Source organism: Nyctereutes procyonoides, unplaced genomic scaffold, assembly GCF_905146905.1.
Source record: "Nyctereutes procyonoides isolate TBG_1078 unplaced genomic scaffold, NYPRO_anot_genome, whole genome shotgun sequence".
In the NCBI taxonomy this organism is placed as follows: domain Eukaryota; kingdom Metazoa; phylum Chordata; class Mammalia; order Carnivora; family Canidae; genus Nyctereutes; species Nyctereutes procyonoides.
This window is the reverse complement of record NW_026575020.1, coordinates 37,688,391-37,709,368: the sequence shown is the minus strand read 5'-3', so window position 1 is coordinate 37,709,368 and position 20,978 is coordinate 37,688,391. Positions and strand designations below refer to the sequence as shown.

At 56.2% G+C, this 20,978-nt stretch overlaps 2 protein-coding genes across 4 annotated transcripts in view; one reads left to right on the top strand and one right to left on the bottom strand.

Annotated features, from left to right (window-relative positions):
* SH2D3C (SH2 domain containing 3C) overlaps positions 1-10,202 on the bottom strand; it is a 30,606-nt gene extending 20,404 nt beyond the window's left edge. The window contains exons 1-2 of one of the 3 annotated variants that reach the window (XM_055335397.1): positions 10,142-10,202; positions 7,676-8,147 (exon numbers count right to left, since the gene is read on the bottom strand). In XM_055335397.1, the coding sequence (XP_055191372.1) occupies positions 7,676-8,147; positions 10,142-10,178 (509 nt within the window). In that variant the 5' untranslated portion in view covers positions 10,179-10,202. Of the gene's footprint in view, positions 1-5,875; positions 5,962-7,675; positions 8,148-10,141 lie in introns of those variants that run through there. The other 2 variants (XM_055335423.1, XM_055335405.1) reach the window with 2 other exon arrangements.
* A 6,244-nt stretch (positions 10,203-16,446) lies between these two features.
* CDK9 (cyclin dependent kinase 9) lies at positions 16,447-20,763 on the top strand. The gene is made up of 7 exons (XM_055319077.1): positions 16,447-17,183; positions 17,643-17,724; positions 18,526-18,616; positions 18,963-19,129; positions 19,252-19,423; positions 19,581-19,729; positions 20,216-20,763. The coding sequence occupies exons 1-7, from the start codon at positions 16,732-16,734 to the stop codon at positions 20,579-20,581; spliced, it is 1,479 nt and encodes a 492-aa protein (XP_055175052.1). The 5' UTR covers positions 16,447-16,731; the 3' UTR covers positions 20,582-20,763.
* Positions 20,764-20,978: the final 215 nt, after the last annotated feature.

Here is a 20,978-nt window from a genome sequence, read left to right as displayed (position 1 = left end):
CTGCCCTGCTCCCCTCACTTATGATGCTCCCACCATGCTCGGCTTCTTGCAGGTTTTTGTTCCTACTGCAGGACCTTTGTACTTTCTGTTCCCTCTGCTGGAATACTTTCTCCCCAGGTACCACTGAGCTCCCACCCTGCCCTACATCAGGTCTTTAATAAAATGTCCCCTTGAGCTCAGCACAGCCTTCCCTTGCCACCTGTCTGAAGTGAGAATCTCTAAACACACCCTATCTCCCTTCTCTCTGGTTTTACTCCACTGCACATCTGACCTGCCATGCATGAACAATCTTCTTTCATTAGAACATAAACTCCGAGAGGACAGGGATTGGGATCTGCCAAGAGCAGTGCCAGGCACCCCACAAAAATTTTGTTGAATGAATGGGTGTCACACAGCTGCCCTGTGCAACAAAGTCTTGTTCTCATGGCTCAGCACTCTGACACAGCCATCCCTCCCCTCTCCCCTTGCTCTTCCTTGCACTCTAGCCTGCTTGCACTTTGTCCAAAGAGCTCTGCTCCCTCCAGCCTCAGGGCCTTTCCACATAATGCTCCCTCTGCTTCGAATGTCCTCTCTCCCTTAGGGCCAGAGTGGATCCTACGTGGCCTTCAGATCTCAGTTCACTTAGACATTTCTAGAACATTGTCCCTCCCATTGTAATCATCAAATTCAGAAATTGAAGCTTCCATTTTTAAAGGCTCCACTCCACCAATTAATTAACTTATTTTTTACTGGCGTTCCCTGGGTGGCTCAGTGGTTTAGCGCCTGCCTTCGGCCCAGGGCGTGATCCTGAAGTCCTCGGATCCTATCCAGTCCCTCATCAGGCTCCCTGCATGGAGCCTGCTTCTCCCTCTGCCTGTGTCTCTGCCTCTCTCACTCTCTCTCTCTCTCTCTCTCTGGGTATCTCTCATGAATAAACAAAATCTTAAAAAAAAAAACAACAACAACTTATTTTTTACTTTGTGGACTTAAAAGGCACTTCCTCTTTAATATTAGTGGTGAAATCAATTAATAAACAATTCTGACAATCAGTAAATCAGTCCCATTAATCAGCCACATTAATTATTCAAATAACCAACCCCTTTAGTTGCCTGTATTAACTGATTTGTTCTGATAACTGATACCACTTATTGCATACATTAGCTTAATTAATTGGATTAATGAGCAGTAATTAGAGCCCATTATCCTTTATTTCCCCAACACAGGTTTAAATCTGAGCTTTGCTTTCAGGGCCTCCATCCTGGCCAGGAGAAAGGGGGAGGCTTCCCAGGGGATCCTGGAGGAGAGGCACTAGAGAGCACCTGCTGTCCCATCCCACCCTGACCCTCCCTTGCCAGGGGCAGCCCTACCCTCTGCAGAGGCCAGTTGCCTGTCTACCTTCTCTCTGACCCCCATGGGCCTCCAGGCCTGGCCATATGGCCTCAGGTGGACCCTTCCCCAACCTCTGCCTCCTGCTTCTCAGCTTTACCCTGCCTCCTCCCCTCCAACTGCCTCTTCTGTAAAATGGGCATTAAGCGTCCCCTCAGATCCACAAGCAACCTGAGAAGGAAGAGTGCAGAGTTACCAAACCTAGGTGTTTCCTCTTGCTGCTCAAGCTCCCAGCTAAGGAGACCTCCCATTCTGCCCTTGGTGGGGGGGTGTTGGGAGGGTCGGGGAGGTGGGGACTGCAGATTCTTTTACCTTTCACTGCGACCATCATTCACCCTGACAGAAAAGCAATACTGCTTGCTCTGTGCTCTTTAGTTCTTTTTTGTTTTTTTAAATTTTTATTTATTTATGATAGTCACAGAGAGAGAGAGAGAGGCAGAGACACAGGCAGAGGGAGAAGCAGGCTCTATGCACCGGGAGCCTGACGTGGGATTCGATCCCGGGTCTCCAGGATCGCGCCCTGGGCCAAAGGCAGGCGCCAAACCGCTGCGCCACCCAGGGATCCCCTCTTTAGTTTTTAAGTTCCTGGGTGGAGAGGGTGGAGGTGGAAAGCCCTGTCTTTCCCCGGGCACCCTGCCTTGGGGCTTTCGCAATTCTCTGCCACGTAGGCTCTTGGCTTTAGCCCCTGCCCCACTCCACCTCCAGTAAGATGGGCCACCACTGTCTTGAAGACATCCCTGCTCCTTCTCCACCATTCTGTGCCCTCTGTCTTCTTGACAGGGGTGAGCCTGCCCGCAGGAGTTCACAAATGGGACCAGCCCTGTGAGGCTAGGGCAGATGGGGGCTACTCTTTCCAGGGAAGACCTGAGGCTTTGGAGCCCTGAGAGCTACTAACAGACCCTCAAAATCTGCTGGAGAAGAGGACAGGGGAGGGCATGTGTAGCGTGCTGACTGAATGCCTGTGATCTGGAGGCCTCGCTTGACAGGAGAGGAAGCTGAGGTTTGCGACTTGATCCAGGACACACAGCTGCTCAGACTCTCCATCTGGGTTGGCTCCGCTTTGTTCCTTGCATGAGGCAGGCTCCCCTGGAGAAAGGGGACCATTCCAGGGTGGGGACCATCTCCATCAGAAGGTGGGGAGGGAAGGGCAAAGAAAACTAATATTTCCACTGGACCACGAGCCCAGAATTGATGTCAAGAAGGAGAAATGGGGCAGGATGGGAGGAGAGAAGACCCTCTCTGACTCTGGATGGAGGAAGCCACTTGAGCCCCGAATGTCCCCCTCTTGGGGCCTCAGTGAACTCTTCCATGACACGGGCGTGGTGATAGCAAGAGCAGCTCCTATATACTGGCCCTTCCCTGGGCCTTGCCCAGGACAAATGCTCTACCTCATCTAGTCCTCACAGTGTGTCCGTGAAGTGGGTGCTCATATTGTCCCCATTTTACAGTTGGAGAACCTGAGCATCAGACGGGGCAAAGGGGCTGCTCAACATTGTTCAATCAGTGATGTCCCCAACTTCCTCTCCAGCTCTACTCCATGTGGGTCCAGGATTCTGCAAACAAGGTCCCCTGAGGGTTTCAGGGTGGGGGGGATGTGGTTCCAGCTGGGGGTGGGGGTACTGTCTGTCCTTCCTGAGCCAGCACAGTTCCCACAGCCAGAGGCATCCGGGGGTCTCAAGGAGGACTGTGAGAAAGTCTCCACAGGAAATGAGAGCCGGGAGCAGCTGGGCCCCTTCGGAAGACAAGGACCAGCCGCCCAGAGCCTGAGGAGGCCCATCAGGCTGAGCCCACCACAGCCCCTTCCCCTGGTGGGTAATCACTACCAGATGCCCAGCAGCTGACGTCACTCTGCAGGGCCGAGAGGGTCGTGGGACTCTGGAGAGTGTTGGGAATTCTTGGACCAGGATCAACATTCCAAAAGGAAATGGGATGGGGGGCAGATTCTTGGCCCGTTCTCAGTGCCTGGCACCAGGACTGGGGCACCCACATCGCAGGGTGTCCCTGGCTCTCCTGTGGGGTGCCACCTGCTCCAAATCTCCCTCTGAACAGCCCTGAGAGTGAGAGTGGAGGGGCCTGGGTCTCTGTGATCTGGCAGGGAGGAAAGAACGCTTGGGTGTGACACTTTACAATGAGTGGAACTTCATTCAAACCCTCCTCAAAGGAAAGGTCCTCATAAAACATAAGTCTGAGTGAGGCCCTCCTCTGCTCAAGGCCAGCAATGGCCGCATCTCCCTGGGTCAAAGCCAGGTCCTTGCCGGGCCTTCCAGGCCTTCCATTATCTGAACCCGTTTCCTCTTTGGCCTCGCCTCCCAGTACTCCACTCCCCAGCCCCCATCCTCATCTCCTCCAGCCACTGTAGGTCTCGGCTGTTCTTCACACATGCCAAGGATGCTCCTACCTCAGGGTCTTTGTACCTGCTGTTCCCTTGGCCTGGCACACTCTTCCCCAGATATCAAGAGAGTTTGCTCCCTCATCCCTTTATTCAAACATCACTTCAAAGAGAGCTTTTTCCTGGCTAACCTTCCTAAATCGCTACCACTAGACATTCTCCTGCCCTGACCAATTCCCCTAGATGGTTTCAATATTTCCCCCAGCACATCCCTCTTCTGCTTGACCATCTAACTCCTTGTCTTATCATGTCTCCCCCACAATGGATGGGGGCTTCACAATAGCAGGGTTTTGTCTGCTGTGCTCACTGCTGTCTCCCAGAACTCTCAAGAGTGTCTAGGGCATAGTCACATCACAGTAAATATTAAAGTGAATGAAATTCCAACTCAACTATATGTGTCATCTCAAGCAAGCTATTGGCCCCAGAAAACCTGTGTCTTCATCTGTACAATAAGCTCCTATTATTTCCCTTCCAGGGGCTTATAGGAGGTCATTTAAGTAACATAGAAATGGCTTTGTGGTTTTTACTTGCGAAAAGTGAAATGCAGCCTGATGACTTGGGAGTTGGTCACGTTTGGAATCAAATCTAGGCTCTGACACTTAATCTCTCTGTGACCCCAGGAAAATCCCTTCCCCTCTCTGAGTCTTGGTCTCTTCATTGGTAAAATGAAGCAAACAGAGGTTTCCCCTTCACAGGGCCTGTGTGGGAGATGGCACCTGTGGGGTGCTTCAGGCAGGGCCTGGCCAATTGTGAGCCAGATCTCAACCACCTCTTGCAGGACCCTGGAGTGCAGTTCCTGTGTGTGGGCATGGGTGTGGGTGGAAGGTGTTGGGGCCTCCTTCCTTTACCAGGCCTCCACTTCTCCTCCTAACACGGACTGAAGGGGAGGGTGTCAAGGATGTCTGGACCTGCTATTTCCCTGCAGAAGGCTGAGGTGCTGTAGGGTAGGGTGAGGCTAGGCTGGTATTCTTCTGTCTGGGAGCTAAAGGCTCTTCAGCCCCTGTGCTCCTGGCCCCTCCTCCCTCCTTCCTCCTCATCCCCCATGATCTCAGCAGGGAACAGGGCACCAGGAAACTCCTGCAGCCTCACCTCTTCCCCTTCCTTCCTTCTGCTCCAGGTGCACCCTGCCTCCCAGGGGCAGGGGAGGGACACCATCTACCCCAGCTTTGACCACTCCCTGAGCAGCCATAGATGACCTCCTTGGGACACTCGGGAATGGGGCCCCAGTCTTGCTCAGTGGCAGTTCTCAAATGCCCTCCTCTCCAAACTGGATGTATCAAAAAAACAAAACAAAACAAAACAAAAAAAACAAACTGGATGTATCATCAGAGACCATTCCAGTCCCATCTGGGCTGCTAGGAGATTGAAGCCCAGAGTAGGGCAGGGCAAATCTGAGATCATAGGCAAAGCAGCTCTCTTAACTCTGGGACTCAGGGCTGGCTTTCAGGGGCTCCTGGAAGAACCTTTAATTTCTGGCCTCTTGCTTGGCCTGGAGGGCAAGTGGGACACTGGATCTCAGGACACCAGGAAGGGCCTCAATCAGACATGCTAACCTCACCCCCCTCAGGACTATAGGACACTCTGGATGAGTGCCCTGGATGACTGAGGGATGGAGGCCTGTCGCTCTGTCTCTCTGTTTCCTCTGCCAGTCCAAGGCCAGGCCTGACGCCAGAGGCACTGCCTAGGACCACCAGGGCCCCTACCCACAGGGAGGAATCCTGGGTCCCAGACTTGGCATCCTCAAGGTTTCTCAGGACCATTCCTCCCAGAGACCCTGACCCAAATGGAAGGGAACGGGCTGTCCAGCCTTTAAGGGCATGGGCCAGGAAGATGGAGTTAAACCCCGGTTCTAACTTTCGATACTGTGGCAGGCAAACCATCAAGTAAATCTCCCTTTCCTCATCTGTAAAATCGGATGATAATAGTGCCCTTCTTCTGGGGCTGTTGTGAGGAGGAAATGCCCAACCTGTGCGAGGACAAGACAGGGACAAAATTACACCAAAAGGAAGCCTAAAAGTCCCTGATGCTAACAGGGCATCTTCCTTCGCTGGTTGCTGCAAGGGCACTGATTTCCCCTCAAACCATTCCCGTTCCCTCCTCAGGTCCAGCTTGGTCACTCACCCTCTGGGTCCCAGTGCAGGGCATCTTCGTCCCACTGCAGTCATGGTCCCCCGCGGTCACTACCTGCAGCCCGGACACCTCCTCGGCCTGACGGCTCCCGCCTTTCTCAGGCGGCGGAGCTGCGGAGCTCGGAGCCGAACCCCGGGGGCGGAGCCTGACCTGTAGACCACGCCCCGGGCACGCCCCTCGCCCTCCGCCGGGGGCCGCTCCCCAGCCTACGCCTCCCGCCGGGGAGGACACGCCCGGCCTCGAGCACACCCCTCCCCTCCCGTCTCGCTCCGCCCCCTTCCCCATCTGTCAGAGTCTGGGGCCGGAAGGCCACGCCCCCGGGCACACCCCTCCGCCTCGGCCCGCCTCGTTCCAAAGCCACCTTCCCCTAACAGTCCGCTTCGAAGCCTGGAAAAGCCACGCCCCTCCACGCGCCCCTCCACGCGCCCCTCCACGCGCCCCTCCACGCGCCCCTCCACGCGCCCGGCTCCTGCAAACTCCCAGGGTACGTCTCAGACCTCAGGGTGCCTCAGAACGGCCCAGAACCCATCAGGCCCTCTCCCCTGCATCCAATCCTTGCTCCTCCACGCCCAAGTAGGGCTGAACTAAGGAGGGGATGGCAGAAGAAGGCAGCGTGGATCAGAGACGATGACAAAGCACTTAGGTTATTCCTGAATTGTCATCACGCCCTCCAAGGTAGGTGCTATCATTATGTCCTTCTATGACCCAAGATCCTGCAGTCAGTGAGAGGCAGAGTCTGGGCTGGATTCCTTCTGCAGCTTTACAAAGTCTTGCTCCCCATTGAACAGAGGTCTGGACTCAATTACCCCAGCACCCAGAAGCAGTGTTTGGTGTCTCAGGGAAAAGCCATTGAGGAGAGGTCCCAGGACCAGCTCTAGAGTTATTTTTCCTCAGCTGGTCCCCGCCCCTGCCCCGCGCCTTCATTTAAATAAGCACATCTGACTGGTGTGGGTTAGACACAGATTCTGAAAGTTGAAAAGCTGGAGACTGCTATGGTTCGGATTGAGGGTCTCCCAAGGGCATGAAGCACACACCTGTAGGGCTTCCAAGGTGGTGGGTACAATGTGAGAGGTGAGTGTGCAGCCACAGGAGGCAGGCAGTTTTCTGCTCAAATCCAGCTCTGCCATGTTGGCCGAGCCTCAGTTTCCCCATCTGTTTGATGGGGCTAATGACAGATTCTTTTACAGAGTTGTCTGTGAGTAATATTTGTTTTGACACCCAGTAGAATGGGTGCTTCCTAAATGGGAGTGAGCTCAGGTCATATCATCACTGTATTTTTGCATGAACTCAACTCATGGTATAACCAAGCCAAGTGGCAAGCAGGAGGGAGCAGGGTTGTCCGGTAGAACTAAAGAAGGGAGGCTGGGCGGGATCCAGTGATTGGGCTCAGGGCCCAAACAGCCCTGCAGTTCCCTCTGGAGGCTGCCTAGGGCAAGTCAGGTGGGTCTTTGTTCAAATCCCAACTTTGTCATTTGCCAGATATGCAACCTGACTGGGGCAGATGACTCTCCCTCTCCGAGTCTCAGCTTCCTCTTCCTCATCTGTCATATGGAAATAACAGAATCTCCTCACCAGTTGTTTTTGTTTTTGTTTTGTTTTTCAGAATTAAGTGCAAGTGAAGGACTAAACACAGTGCCTGGTCTGTAGTAAGCACTTGGTTTATGCACAGGGTTTTTATTCCCCCCTCGATGTGTGTATCATGGGGTCCTCTCTGGACTCTATTTAGCAGGAGGCTGGAGATACCACTCTTCTTGCACATCCCACCCTCCCCCTCTCCTGGTGGGCACCTACCTTTCTGGAGGCACATTCCTGGGGGCTCTTTCTTCTTTTCTGTCTGCCCTGGGATCCTTAGGCTTTTCTGTGGGGCTCATTGCAGAAGGGTTGGGTCCCACTGCTGGGGTGTCCTCCAGGGGGGGCTTGGTCTCCACCACCACCTCCTTGGCTGCCTCCAAGCCTGGAGGGTTGGGCAGACCTTGGGCCACTAAGTGGGGTTCAAGGCCCACCTCCTTGGTCTTGTGGGTAGCCTGTGGGTCTCGAGCCTTCTTGATGCTGAGGCGAGGCATAGTGCCCATGTGGCTGTACATGTCGCTGGAGCGGGCATAGGCAGGGGGGCTTTTGGGGACAGTCACCATGTCATCCTGTGTAGCCTCAAAGGTGTCAGGCTCCAGATGGGACTCGATACTGCTGGAGGTTGAGGATCTTTTCAGGGTGAAGGACCGAGGGAGGTTCGAAAGACTCCCAAGGCCCTTAAACTTGAAGAACTCTGGCAGGGAGGAGGGGAAGGAAAGGAGTTAATGCCAGCAGCAGTAATAATAACAATAAAAAATACATGTTGTTCCTCTTATTGAGGCTTCAAGGGGGGCTCAGGGCTGTTATGATATAACACAGCAGCTCTAGAGTCACACAGCCCTGGGCTTCAGTCCCTCCGCTTGCACATCCTAGCTGTGTGACCTTAGGCAAGTCGCTTGACCTTTCCAAGCCCCATTCGCCACATCAGCAAAATAGAGATTGTCGTACCCACCTCCTATGGACAGCAAGAGGACTGAAGGAAAGCATGTAAATAACACACTTAGTAGGGTGCCTGGCACCCAAAATAGCCTCCACAAGTAACATAGATAATGATGGTGATCACCAGAAATGCCTCTGATGGGTCAGCTGTGCTTCAGAGGTCACCTCACTGAATTCCCAGCACAGTTCAATGGCAGGAGTTTAATTTCCCTTTTTGCAGATGACACGAGCCATGGAAGGCACCACCAGGGGTGGCATAGCCAGCAGATGAAGTGTATTTGAGTGTGTGTGTGTGTGTGTGTGTGTGTGTGTGTGTGTAGGGGTGGAGGGCAGAGGGGCAGGGAGGGGGGCTGTTTGAGCACCTGGGGCGGGGGATGAAGCGAGAAGGAGGTGGTTGGGAACCCGAGGGGCCCACTCTGTGGTTCTGTCCTTCCTGTCAGCTGAGCTCCTGGTCCTGACTTGGGCGGCAGGGCTCGGGTGATACCATCTCCCTCATTTCCGCAGGGGTGCGTGTGAGTTCCCTCCGCCCCCGCCCCGCCCCCAGCCCTGGGACTGCCCCTCCTCAAAGCCACCACTTCTGACAACCCCCTGGCCTCCAGATGAGTGAAAAGGGAAAATCCTGGCATTTTCACTTCCTGGGCACACTCTGCCTCCTCGGGTCCTCACCACCACGTTGGAATATATAGGTAGGATGCCCTCATTGGTGAGAGCAGACTGAGGCCCAGAGAGGGAAGGGACTCACCCAGGATCACACAGCAGGGCTGAGCCTGGATGAGGGCTCAAGGCTCTGGACTGCAGGGGTCAGTGTTCTAGGGCTTTCCTTCCCAGCCCACCCCCTACTTGGTCTCAGCCTCTGCCTTCAGACAAACTGTTGGAAAATTCTGATGCTCTGCTCTTAGCTATGTCATGGGCCAGAAATATGCCAATTGCCAGGAGGGGGACCAAGAACTGTGGTCTCCTGGGCACCGGAGTTGGGGTTGGGGCTATCTGGAGGAAATAGTAGAGCAGGACAGGGAGGGAAACCGAGGCCGAGTCCAGGGACATGGGATTGACCTGCCGGGAAGCCCCATATGATCTCAGGCAAGTCTCTGAGCCCCAATATTTTCATCTGTGGGATACAGTCATAATCCTGGCCCTATATGCTCCCCCCCTCACCCCCCGTGCTATCAGATGGAAGGACTCAGGGGAAGCAGAAGTTTGCTGAGACCAGGTCAGGAAGGGACTGACCTGGGGAAGCAGTGATAGTGGGTGTGACCCCCTCATGGAGTTGCACTGGGTCCCAACGTCACTGCTGTTGGGGAGTGACGTGGGACAGCATCCCATGGTGCACCGTACCCTCTCCAGCCCTAGTAACTTCCAACCCGAGCACCCTCATCCCTCCGCCATGTGAACCCGCCCCAGAGGCAGGGCATGGAGTGTGTGGAGGTTTCCCCTTGCTCAGCCATGGGGTCCAGGGAAACCGGAGGTGGACACACAGACGAATGCAGGGACAGAGGAACAGAGATGGGCAGAGTCAGACAAGAAGCAGAGATAGAGAGCCAAACCAGCTGGAGACAGAGAAGAGCTACTGGACCACAGTGATGGAGGGGTGGAGACAGGGAGTCCAGAAGCAGGGAGTTCTGGAGAGGAGCAGAGATGGAGAGAAAGAATTAGAAAGGAGACAGTGATGAAGAAGCAAGTGCAGACAGAGGCCGAGCTGGAAGGATAGACAGAGGATGAGAGACAGTGCAGAGGGCACCCCGCACTCACTGAACTTTCTGCTGGCTTTCTTGGGTCCCTCTGTCATCTTGGCAAGTACCGCAGAGCCCCTGGCCAGCTCCGGACATCAATGCTGAGGTTCCTCCCTCACCTCCCCTTCCCCTTTCTCGCACCCTCTCACTCGCTTCCTCTGTGTATTTTTAAACCAGTGAAACTCCCACAGCTCCACCCTCCCCATCCTCTCCACAGGGGGCGGGGGCCAAGGCCTCCCCTAGTCTGGGCCCCTGTGGGCTGCCTCCTTGGCCTTGGCTGTTGGGGGGGCAGGGGGCAGACCACAAGCCCATGGGACCTGGAGGGCCTGGGAGACAAACCACAGGCCCAGGGAATGGAGCCTGCTGGGGGGCGGGGCGGGGCGTGGAGAGACCTGCCAAAGGCTGTCAGGGGGTCTGGCCAGAGGCTGGAAGGGTGCTGGGAGTCAGGCCTGCCCACAGGGCAGTTTGTTCTAACTGTCAGTGTCTGGGGGAAGGACTGGCAGCAGTGAAGAGTGTGGTGGTTAGGCCTGTGGCCCTGGGACCACCCAAATCAACATTCCAGTATTGGCTGTCTACTTTGTCATCTTGGCTGGCTACTTGCCCTGTGTGATCCCGGCCAGGCCACTGACCTCTCTGAGCCTCAGGTTCCTCACTGTGAGCAGGGGGTATTTGCCATGCCTACCTCACAGGGTCCAGTGCTTGGTACAAAGCCTGGCACAGAATGGGTGCCTGCCATGGCATGATCATTCCCTCTTAAGCCAGCAGAGACATGGTGGTAATTTGGTCCCCCACGCCCATTGGACGTGGGGAAACCGAAGAACAGATGGGCAGAGGGATTGTCCCAGGTCATATGGCAGGTTGATGGCATAGACTGGGTTACATCTGACCCATTTAGGTCCTAAGCCCACAGCTCGGTGGTTTTCCACCCTATAACATGTGTGTGTGTGTACGTGCGCACACATATGTATGCTCAAGTGGGCAGGAGAGAGATGAGGAAATGAAACTCCCCAACACAGGTTGTCCCAGACACCTGCGGACGCTGTCAGCTGCTGCTGGTGTTGAGGTGGCCAGGGGTTGTTCAGATCCCAGCTCTGTGTACTGCAAGCAAGTTACTGCTGCCTCTGAAGCCCCAGTCACCCCATCTCTAGAATGGGCATAAATGCAAGGTACACCGTTAACCCACAGAGGCCCTAGCATGATTGGACATAATTATCCTGGCCCTGAGGCTGGCAAGAGGGAGTCCAAGGTCAGATGGGGCCCTTCCTGCATTCTCAGTAAAAAACAATGATGACTAATATCTTCTGATCACTTGGTACATTCCAGCCAGAGCTCAGTCCTCCTGCCCTAGGAGATAAATGTTTCTCTCCTCCCCATTTTACAGATGTGGAAACTGAGGGCCTCCCCCAAAGTCAGCTTACCTGGAATTAGGACCCCTGCTGAGGGCCTAACTTCCACACCCACAGCTCCAGAGCTGCCCCTGCCCCCTGCAGCTGGATGATGGGCCTTGGTAGGGGCAGTATCTGATTGAAACTTTTTCGTGGGATAAGAGGGGACTGGAGTCCCTGAGGGAAAAAGAGACACACCCTATGAGACCCAGACAGCAGGGTCTTGCTCACAGACAGATCTGGATGGGACCAGTGTTCAAAGTTCAAATGAAGGGATGGGGTTTCTGGGTCATGGGCTTGGGAAGAAACAGTCCTTCTACTGAGTCCTGACCCTGAGCCAGGCATGGAGCTGAAAGCCTCACAGATCATCTGCTCAGTCCCTGCAACAGACCTGTGAGGCAAGTGTTGGTACTCTCCCATTGTACAGATGAGCAAACTGAGGCTGAAGAGGAGCAGAGGCTAGACAGACGCACCCCCAGGTGTCCTAGTTCCTGGCCAGAGCCCTCTCCCACCTGCAGTTGTCAGAAGAGAGAGAAGGGTGAATCCCTGAGTGACTCAGTGGTTTGGTGCCTGCCTTCAGCCCAGGGCATAATCCTGGAGTCCAGGGATCGAGTCCCACATCGGGCTCCTTGCATGGAGGCTGCTTCTTCTTCTGCCTGTGTCTCTGTCTGTGTGTGTGTGTGTGTCTCATGAATAAATGAATAAAATCTTAAAAAAAAAAAAAAAAAGAAGAGAGAGAAGGGCCTGTGGCCTGGCAGTAGCCAGGGGTCTTCCTCATGGAAGGCAGAGGGGATATCCCTGGCTTCCTTCCTGGGAGGCAGTCTCAGTAACCTGGGTGGGTTTCTGGCACTCCTGCCTCACCGTGTGACCCTTCACGAGACACTGCCTCTTTGGTACTCCGTTTCTGTCCATGAAGTAGGGTCACAGTCGCTCCCATTTCCAGGGCTTGTTGGGAGGATGAAAGGAGCAAAAGTTGGCCCAGGCTGGTCCCGGTGGCCTCGCAGCCCCCGGTGATTGTTGCTGAAGGATGGGGGTGGTGCAGGCCTGGGGCAGAGTGGCACAGGCCCAGAAGCGCCCAGGAGAGCACAGGGTGGGGGAGCCGGGAGCTGGGCCGAGCTGAGGCTGAGCTGAGGCCGTGAGGCCGTGTTGCTGCCGTTGGCCTGGGCGCCAGGGCAGTTGCCGCGTCCCTGGGAGAATGAATGGGGCTCAGTGTGGCAGCTCCACTGAGCTCAGAGCCCCCTTTGTGCTGCCTTGAGTGGCCGTTGGGAGTGCCGCTGGGGACCTGCTGGCGGGTGGCTGTCTCGCAGACCCTCCTCAGCCTGCTTTGGAGGCTGGCCCAGAGTAGCGCATGTGCTCCATAGCCCAGACAAGATAAGTGCTTTCCTGCCTCCAGGCCCCTGCTGCGGCTGGACCCACACCCCAAGTGTGGCTCTCCCACCCACCACCACTGGCTGAGAGTTTTGCCACCATTGAGTGGCCGCAGCTCAAGACCCAGCCACAGGGCCCTAGGGAGCCCTGCTCTGGTTCCTGTCCCCTCCCTCCTGCCTCTTCCCCCAGTCTGTGTTTGGCCAGGTTCTATTATGCTTTGGAATCCTTCATCTTCATTGTCAAAGTCACTGGGGCCCAGGCGAACCTGAGTTCAGATCCCACGTGCAGGACCCTGGGCAAGTCATGTCACCTCGCTGAGCCTTGTTTTTCCCATCCGTAAAATGGGACAAATTCAACATCCCTCATGTGATCCTGTGGCAGTGAAATAAAACATCTTTACTGCAAGTGTTATCCATGTTACACTCACTGGTGTCTTTATTTGCATATTCGAACAGACTTCACCCTCCCTGAGAGGAATTGGCCATATGTATCCATACTGGCGCCTGTACTATAGGTCTCAGCTTCTCCTGGCTTGACCCAGTTGTCTGATATTGGGGTTTGTGTGGGCTGATGGTAAATGACCCCCTGGGCTTTGTTTTTGTTGTTGCTGTTAATTTTAAGTAGGCTGCATGTACATGTAAGGCTTCAACTTACAACCCTGAGAGCAAGAGTCACTTGCTCACCCACTGAGCCAGCCAGGAGCCCCGACCCTGGACTTTGAAAGCAAAGACACCTGGCTTTGAATCCCAGCTCCATAGCTTCCTGGCTGTGTGGCCTTGGACAGGCCACTTCACCACGCTGAGCCTCAGTTTCCTCTTCTGTAACTTGGGCCCAATACGGGCAACCTCCTAAGAGGGGCACTGTAAAGCTCCAGGGAAATGACACCTATCGACACAGGGCTGAGCAGAGTCAGTACCCAGCTGGTGTGGGCAGAACGTCCATGGTGTACAGAGCTGCTAGCATCACACTGCCCTCTGTCTGGTCTCTCCCTACCCAGGGCCCCTTTGTGTCCAGCAGCCAAGAGCAGCCTACCTGTGAGTCTATTTTCTGCCTCCCTTCATATGCCCCCTACTCTGTCCCTGCTCAGGAGAGGAAAACAAAGGTCTGGGCCAGAGTCAAGCAGCTGGCCAGTAACCCCCTCTTCTACTCTGTGCCTCAGCTTCCCTGTCACAAGGCAGCAGGACCAGAGGCTCTCACAGAGTCTGGTCAGTCAGTTGGCAAACATTGACTGAGTACTAGCCACATGCCTGGCTTTGCCAGCTTAGCTGATCCATGGAAGCAGGAAACATTTTCCTCAGGCCAGCAAATCAGAAGTCAGAGTCAGTGACAAATCATTTCCAACTAGGACCTAATTTGTTCATACTTCCACCTGGGTGATCCAGGACCCCATGCCTGGGCAGTGTGGTGGGCAGGCTTCTAAAGGGCTCCTGATGGCTTCTGTCTGGGAGGCCAAAGCTCTGAGGGGAAGTGACAGGCGGATGTTGGGGTTCAGGCCAGGGATGGTAGGGTGGAGGTGACAACATCACCGGAACATCCGCTGAGGCCTCTGCCCACAGGATGTGATTTAAGGAGGGCTCATGGGAAAGAGGTAGGGGCCCCAGGCTGAGGGTCTGATGGTGGAGACCACCCAAAACCATGGTACATCCCCAATACTGCCATCCCCTCCCATACCTCCCATGGGCATCCAGGACACCTAGGCCAGTGGTACTGTGTCCTGGCTGTGCCCTAGCTCTCCCCACAGCCCCAGTGGGTGGGGTCTAGATTGACCTGGTTTAAATACCAGTGTGGCTGCTGGCCAGCTGTTTGACCCTGGCCAGGTGATGTTACCTCTGAGTTCCGATGTCCTTACGTGTACAACAGAGGTGATTATATTACCTACCTATGAATGAGAATTGAGATGATTCTTGTAAAGTGCTGATGGTTGGCTTGGACCATTTATTTTCCTTCAACAAATTGTAATGACTACAATTATTATTGTGCTTTCCTTCCTTGCCCTCCCTACCTGCAATTTAGCTAACAGCCTCCGTGTTTCTACATACCCATGAAGCAGACCCCAGATCACCCCGACAGGTCTCTTGACTGCCTAAAACCCTCGATGGCCTCACACTGACCTCAGGAGGGGGCTCCCTGCTGGTCGCCTGAACATCAAGGTGTCTGTGGCATGGCCCTCCCCCAAAACAGAGACTCTTGGGATGCCAGGATCATCAGAACCTGCTTCCTTCTACAAGGGCTGGAAAGCCAAGCCATGGGGGTTAAGAGCTACCAGGCCACCCTGAGGGCTTCCTGAAGAGACAGGTAACAGTGTGCCACTGAGGAACTGCCTTCCAGCTCTGAAGGTAGGAAGGTCCAGGGAGTTAGCAAAGCGCAGGAGGGAGATTCCTGCCACTAGGGCCTGGGATGGAGCTGGAAAGAGCCTCAAATGTCACAATTTTGATTTTCCTGAAGACAGTGGAAGAGGGAAATACCTCATTTTAGAAGGATTTGGAAGGTGCTGTAAGGAGGACAGATGGAGAGGCCAGACTGGGGAGAGTAGGACTCAGGACCCATCAGCAGAGGACAGACTGAAAGGGTGCAGAGGTGGTAGAAAGGTCAGCTTTGCTGTGGGTTGATTGTTGAGTAGAGCTGGAGGAAGAATCTAGAGGCTCCTGGAGCCTGGAAGGTAGCAGGAAAATGAGGAGGAAGGGTTGGAGTAGGGTCGGAGGAGGAGATGGGTGGAGGGCTTGGTGGCTGGCATAGGGACAGCAGGCCTCAAGCTGCACCATTGCTCTACCCTTGGCCAGACTGTAGATAGCCTTGACTCAGGAGAATCCTCTTCAGAATCAGACAGACCAGGTTCCAGTCACAGCGCTGTCACTCTGTGACCGTGGGCAAATGACCTCACCACTCTGAACCTCAATGCCCTCTTCTGTAAAATGGGCTAGTTAACCTGCCCATGGGGCGCTTGAGTGAGGATTCAGCAGGATTCAGCAGGAATGCCCAGCAATTCCTGAACGCACAGGAGTTCTGAGTAAATGCTAGCTATTTTTGTGATTACTGACCCGGGACTGACCCGCTCAGACGCAGCTGGGTGGGGACAGGGCTCCTGTGGGTCTCATCCCTTCCTCCCAGAAAATTGGGGGTCCAGGGCAGGAAGGCCCGGGCGTTGCTCGCTCGCCGTCTCCAATGTCGCCGCGCCCCCTAGCGGCCGTCGGTTGCCATGTCAACGGCGGGCGACTGGGGCCTGGGGAGGCGGCGGCGGGGGCCGTTCTCTCCTCCCAGGACCGGAGGCCGCTCCCTCGGCGCCTCCCGCCTTTCCCTGCGGAGGGGCACTCCGAGCCGGGGAGAGGGCTTTCCGCGGCAGCTAGCATGTGGGGGTAAACTGAGGCACGCGACAAAGCGCTCCGCAGCCAGGTGTCGAGCTCGGGGCCCCACCTCCGAAGGCGGAGGAGGGGCCGCGGGCGGTGACGCGCCGAGGGCGGCCGGCGGACAGCGGGCGGGCGGCGGCGGCGGCGGCGGCGGCGGCGGCGGCAGCGGCAGGTGCGGCCGCGGAGGGTGGGAGGGAGGAGGGAGGGGGGCGGGCGGAGGGGGAGGGGAGGGCGAGGCCAGGGCACCTCCCCCTTTATAACGCGCCCCCTCCCGGGCTCTCGGGCCGCCTCCTCGTCGGCTCTTCCCATCTCGCCCCCTTGCCCGGCCGCCCCGGGCCCGGGCCCGGCCAGGGAGACCCCAGGCCGCGGCTCGGGGGCCACCCCCCCGCTCGCCGCCCCGCGCAGCCCGGCGGAGGCGGCGCCGTCGGAGGAGGAGGAGCAGGGCACTGCGGCTGGCCCCGGATCGGGCGCCAGAGCGGCAGCGGCTCCGGCAGCAGCGGCGGCCCGGGCCGATGCAGCGGGACGCACCGCCCCGAGCCCCAGCCCCGGCGCCCCGGCTCCCCGCGCCCCCGATCGGGGCAGCCGCCAACAGTGGCGGCGGCGGAGGCGGGGGCAGCGGCGGCGGCGGCGGCGGAGGCGCCTCTGCAGCTCCGGCTGCTCCTGGCCTCCCGGGAACTACAAGTCCCAGGGGGCCTGGCGGCGGGCGGCGGGCGGAAGAGGCGGGGTCGGCGCCGCGAGGCCGGAAGTGGCCGTGGAGGCGGAAGTGGCGCGGCCGCGGAGGGGCCTGGAGCTCGGCGGCGGGACCCGGAGCGGGAGCGGCGGCGGCGGCGGCGGCGGCTGGGGGCGGCGGCGGCGGCGCGCTGGAGGCGGCCATGGCAAAGCAGTACGACTCGGTGGAGTGTCCCTTTTGTGATGAGGTGTCCAAATATGAGAAGCTCGCGAAGATCGGCCAAGGCACCTTCGGGTAAGGCTGCGCCCCCGGGGGACCAGGCGCTCTGGGCCTGCACCCCTCAAATCCGACGTCACGATGCCCAAGGCCTGGCCCGAGGTGGTCGGGAAGGCCATGAGCACCAGACGTGTCCCCTGGTTTTGCTAGGCCGCGCTGCGGCCCGCCTGGGCCTGACCGAGCCGGCTGGCGGGGAGGAGCCTGAGGCCTGTGATGGGGGGCGGGGAGGCGTTACGGAGAGGAGCCAGTGATGGGAGCGGGCGCTCCAAGAGACGCCTGAGTGAGGAGACTGAGGGGAGGAAGTAGAGGCTCGAAGCTCCGCAGATAGCGGGTGGCAAGGTAGCGGAGTGCCCTCGGTCCCCGGCCCAGCCCCGCCCGGGGAATCCCTTTTTTCTGCCCCCCTCCTCTGGTGGGGGAGGGGCGGGCCCTGCAGAAACGGCCTGATAAAACCTCTTGGGTCTCCCTTCCGGCCTGCAGGGAGGTATTTAAGGCAAAGCACCGTAAGACCGGCAAAAAGGTGGCTCTGAAGAAAGTGCTGATGGAGAACGAGAAGGAGGGGGTGAGTATGGGCCGGGTGGGCGGGCCTGCCAGCTCCCCTGGGCTCGGGGTTGGGTTTCCACCCTGCTTCTGCTAGGGCTCTCGTCTGGAGAACCTGTGTGTGTGTGTGTTGGGGGGGGGGTAGTTAGGCAATTTCCGTATTCGGGGAATTTGGCTTCCAAATTGAATTTTTTAATTCAAATGTTCTAGAGATTTTGATATCCCACTCTTAGGTAAATACGGTTGGGGCCAGGAGGGGGAGCTCATGCCTGCAGAGTGTGCCTTGGTTCCTGAAGTTAGGAAGCCTTTAAACACGGTTTCCTTAGCATTTATTTTGCTTAAGGCGGAAAGAAATTCCACTTGGTGGTTTTAAGGGAGTGGCTGTACTCAGTTGAAAAGGAGCAGTCCCCTCCCTTGCCTCATTTTAGCCCTAGTCCAGCTTCCCAGAGACCTGCTTAGCAAGGACATTTCTTTAAATAGCTATTTGTTACCACCTAGTAAATTAAATACAGGTATAGAGCTAAAACTTAAATATTGAAGAAACTGTGGAACATTTATTTAGTGACGAGTAGTGAAGTGTGTAGGTATTAAGTCCCACTGTTTCAGTTCATTGTCTCAGAGCAACTCATTGAGGGGCACATACTATTGTTACACCCATTTTACAGCTAAGACATCTGAAATGGTTAATTTCAGAGCCTGTGACCTTACTCATTTGCTGCACCTGTGCCCCTTGATCTGGACCACACGGTTGTTCATTGGTCTGTTCATTGGTCTATAGTTGACTCGCTCACCTCAGGCCCCCTCTTGCCTTTCTCCTACCCAGTTCCCCATTACAGCTTTGCGGGAAATCAAGATCCTCCAGCTTCTGAAACACGAGAATGTGGTCAACTTAATTGAGATCTGTCGAACCAAAGGTAGGTTCTTTGGCTCCTGCCCCCCTTTACAGATGGGGAAAATGAGGCTTACTGCCTAAGGCTTTGCAAAGTTGGAAGTGGACACACCTAAATTGCCTCTTCTTAACCCAGACATACCGACTGTGACTGCTCTTGGGTCCTTCCATCGTAGCTGTTGCTCCTAGAGGGCCTGCCACAGCACCCAGCCCAGAGGAGGCACTCAGGAAATAGTTTTCCAGTGAAGGAAGGCACAGCCGAATATCCCAGTGTCCACGGGCTGGAGGGGTAGAAGCTGTGTGGGGAAATGAGTTGCACGTGGGGTTTTTTACTTTCTTTTTCTTACTCCTCCCCCATTCTTCCCTCCCAGCTTCCCCCTATAACCGCTGCAAAGGCAGTATATACCTAGTGTTTGACTTCTGCGAGCACGATCTTGCTGGGCTGCTGAGCAATGTCTTGGTCAAGTTCACACTGTCTGAGATCAAGAAGGTCATGCAGATGTTGCTCAACGGTCTCTACTATATCCACAGAAACAAGGTGGGGGTCAGCATGGGGTAAGAGAGACCCAGGCTGGGGTGGGCCTCGGCTCCTACCGCTGGGTGGGTGCGACTGAGGGTTCCCCTTGGAAACCTGATTGAGCCCTCTTGCGCTTCCTGCAGATCCTGCACAGGGACATGAAGGCAGCTAATGTGCTCATCACTCGCGATGGGGTTCTGAAGCTGGCAGACTTTGGGCTGGCCCGAGCCTTCAGCCTGGCCAAGAACAGCCAGCCCAATCGCTATACCAACCGTGTGGTGACGCTCTGGTACCGGCCTCCGGAGCTGTTGCTCGGTGAGGACTCCCGAGCGGGCGGAGTGGGGCAGGGGCTGGGCACTTACCCGGCCTCAGTCCCCCACTGCCAGGGCTTCTTGAGCCGCCGGCCCCGGGGCATTGCGTCTCAGGAGGCCCTCGGGCTCAAGGGGCCCTCCTGGTGCGCTCTTCTTCCCAGGGGAGCGGGACTACGGCCCCCCCATTGACCTGTGGGGTGCTGGGTGCATCATGGCCGAGATGTGGACCCGCAGCCCTATCATGCAGGGCAACACCGAGCAACACCAGCTTGCCCTCATCAGCCAGCTCTGTGGCTCCATCACCCCTGAGGTGCGTGGCCAGGCTGCCTGGGCCCCTGGTCCCCACAGGACGCAGAGATCCAGAAGTCCTCCTGGCAAGGGAGGAGTGGGGAGTGAAATAGCAGGAAAGTTCTGGAGAGGTGGCTGGTGGAGGGACAGGGGCTGCTCTTTAGAGTCGCATGGGCTATGCTTGAGTCTCACTTCCATCACAGTTCATGGCCCTGGGGAGGGCGTTTGCATCCCTCACCTCGGAGCTGAGTTTCTCTTCGTGAAACAACTATGCCTGTATCAGGCTTGGTGGACATATTTCAGATGACCACGTAAAAAGGCCTGGCGCTTGGTGTGTGCCAGACACGTGGTCACTGCTGCTTCTACTTTGGAGAGGTCAAGTTCACCCTCCATGGGTGGTCTGGGAGCATCTGAAAGGAGAAGCTGTAGTCCCTTCGGGTGCCTAACCAGGGGACAAGCCACACACCCCCTGAATTAAGACAGTCTTCTTCCCGTGCCTCCTGCCCAGGTATGGCCCAATGTGGACAAGTATGAGCTCTTTGAGAAGCTGGACCTGGTGAAGGGCCAGAAACGGAAGGTGAAGGACAGGCTGAAGGCCTATGTGCGTGACCCCTACGCGCTGGACCTCATCGACAAGTTGCTGGTGCTGGATCCTGCACAGCGCATCGACAGTGATGACGCCCTCAACCATGACTTCTTCTGGTCGGACCCCATGCCCTCGGATCTGAAGGGCATGCTCTCCACCCACCTGACGTCCATGTTCGAGTACCTGGCGCCACCACGCCGGAAGGGCAGTCAAATCACCCAGCAATCCACCAACCAGAGCCGCAATCCTGCCACCACCAACCAGACGGAATTCGAGCGTGTCTTCTGAGGGCCGGCTGCCCATGCTTTTCATTAGGGCAGTTTCATTTCTTTTTCTGCTATGTGACTTGCATTGTGGAGATTGTGGGGCATTTGAGTTTTCTCTAGTGCTTACTTTATTTACTCCCCACCCTGGGCACTGGGAATGCCCGCTGAGCAGACTGGAGCAAAGCTTTGGCTGAAAGTCCGGAGGGCGCTGAGGCCCCTCGCCTTGTTCCCGGGCTTTCAAGATGATGCCCAGAGGTTCTCCGTTTACTTTCACACAAGAATGGGATAGGAGGAGAGGCACACCCCACCAGTGACTTTCTGAGCATGATGGGAGGAAGGGACAGGTCCCTTGCCTGTTGCCAGCTCTCCTCTCGGGATGAGAAACTTGTGTGGGGGACAGAAGCAGCCTCAGGAATGGG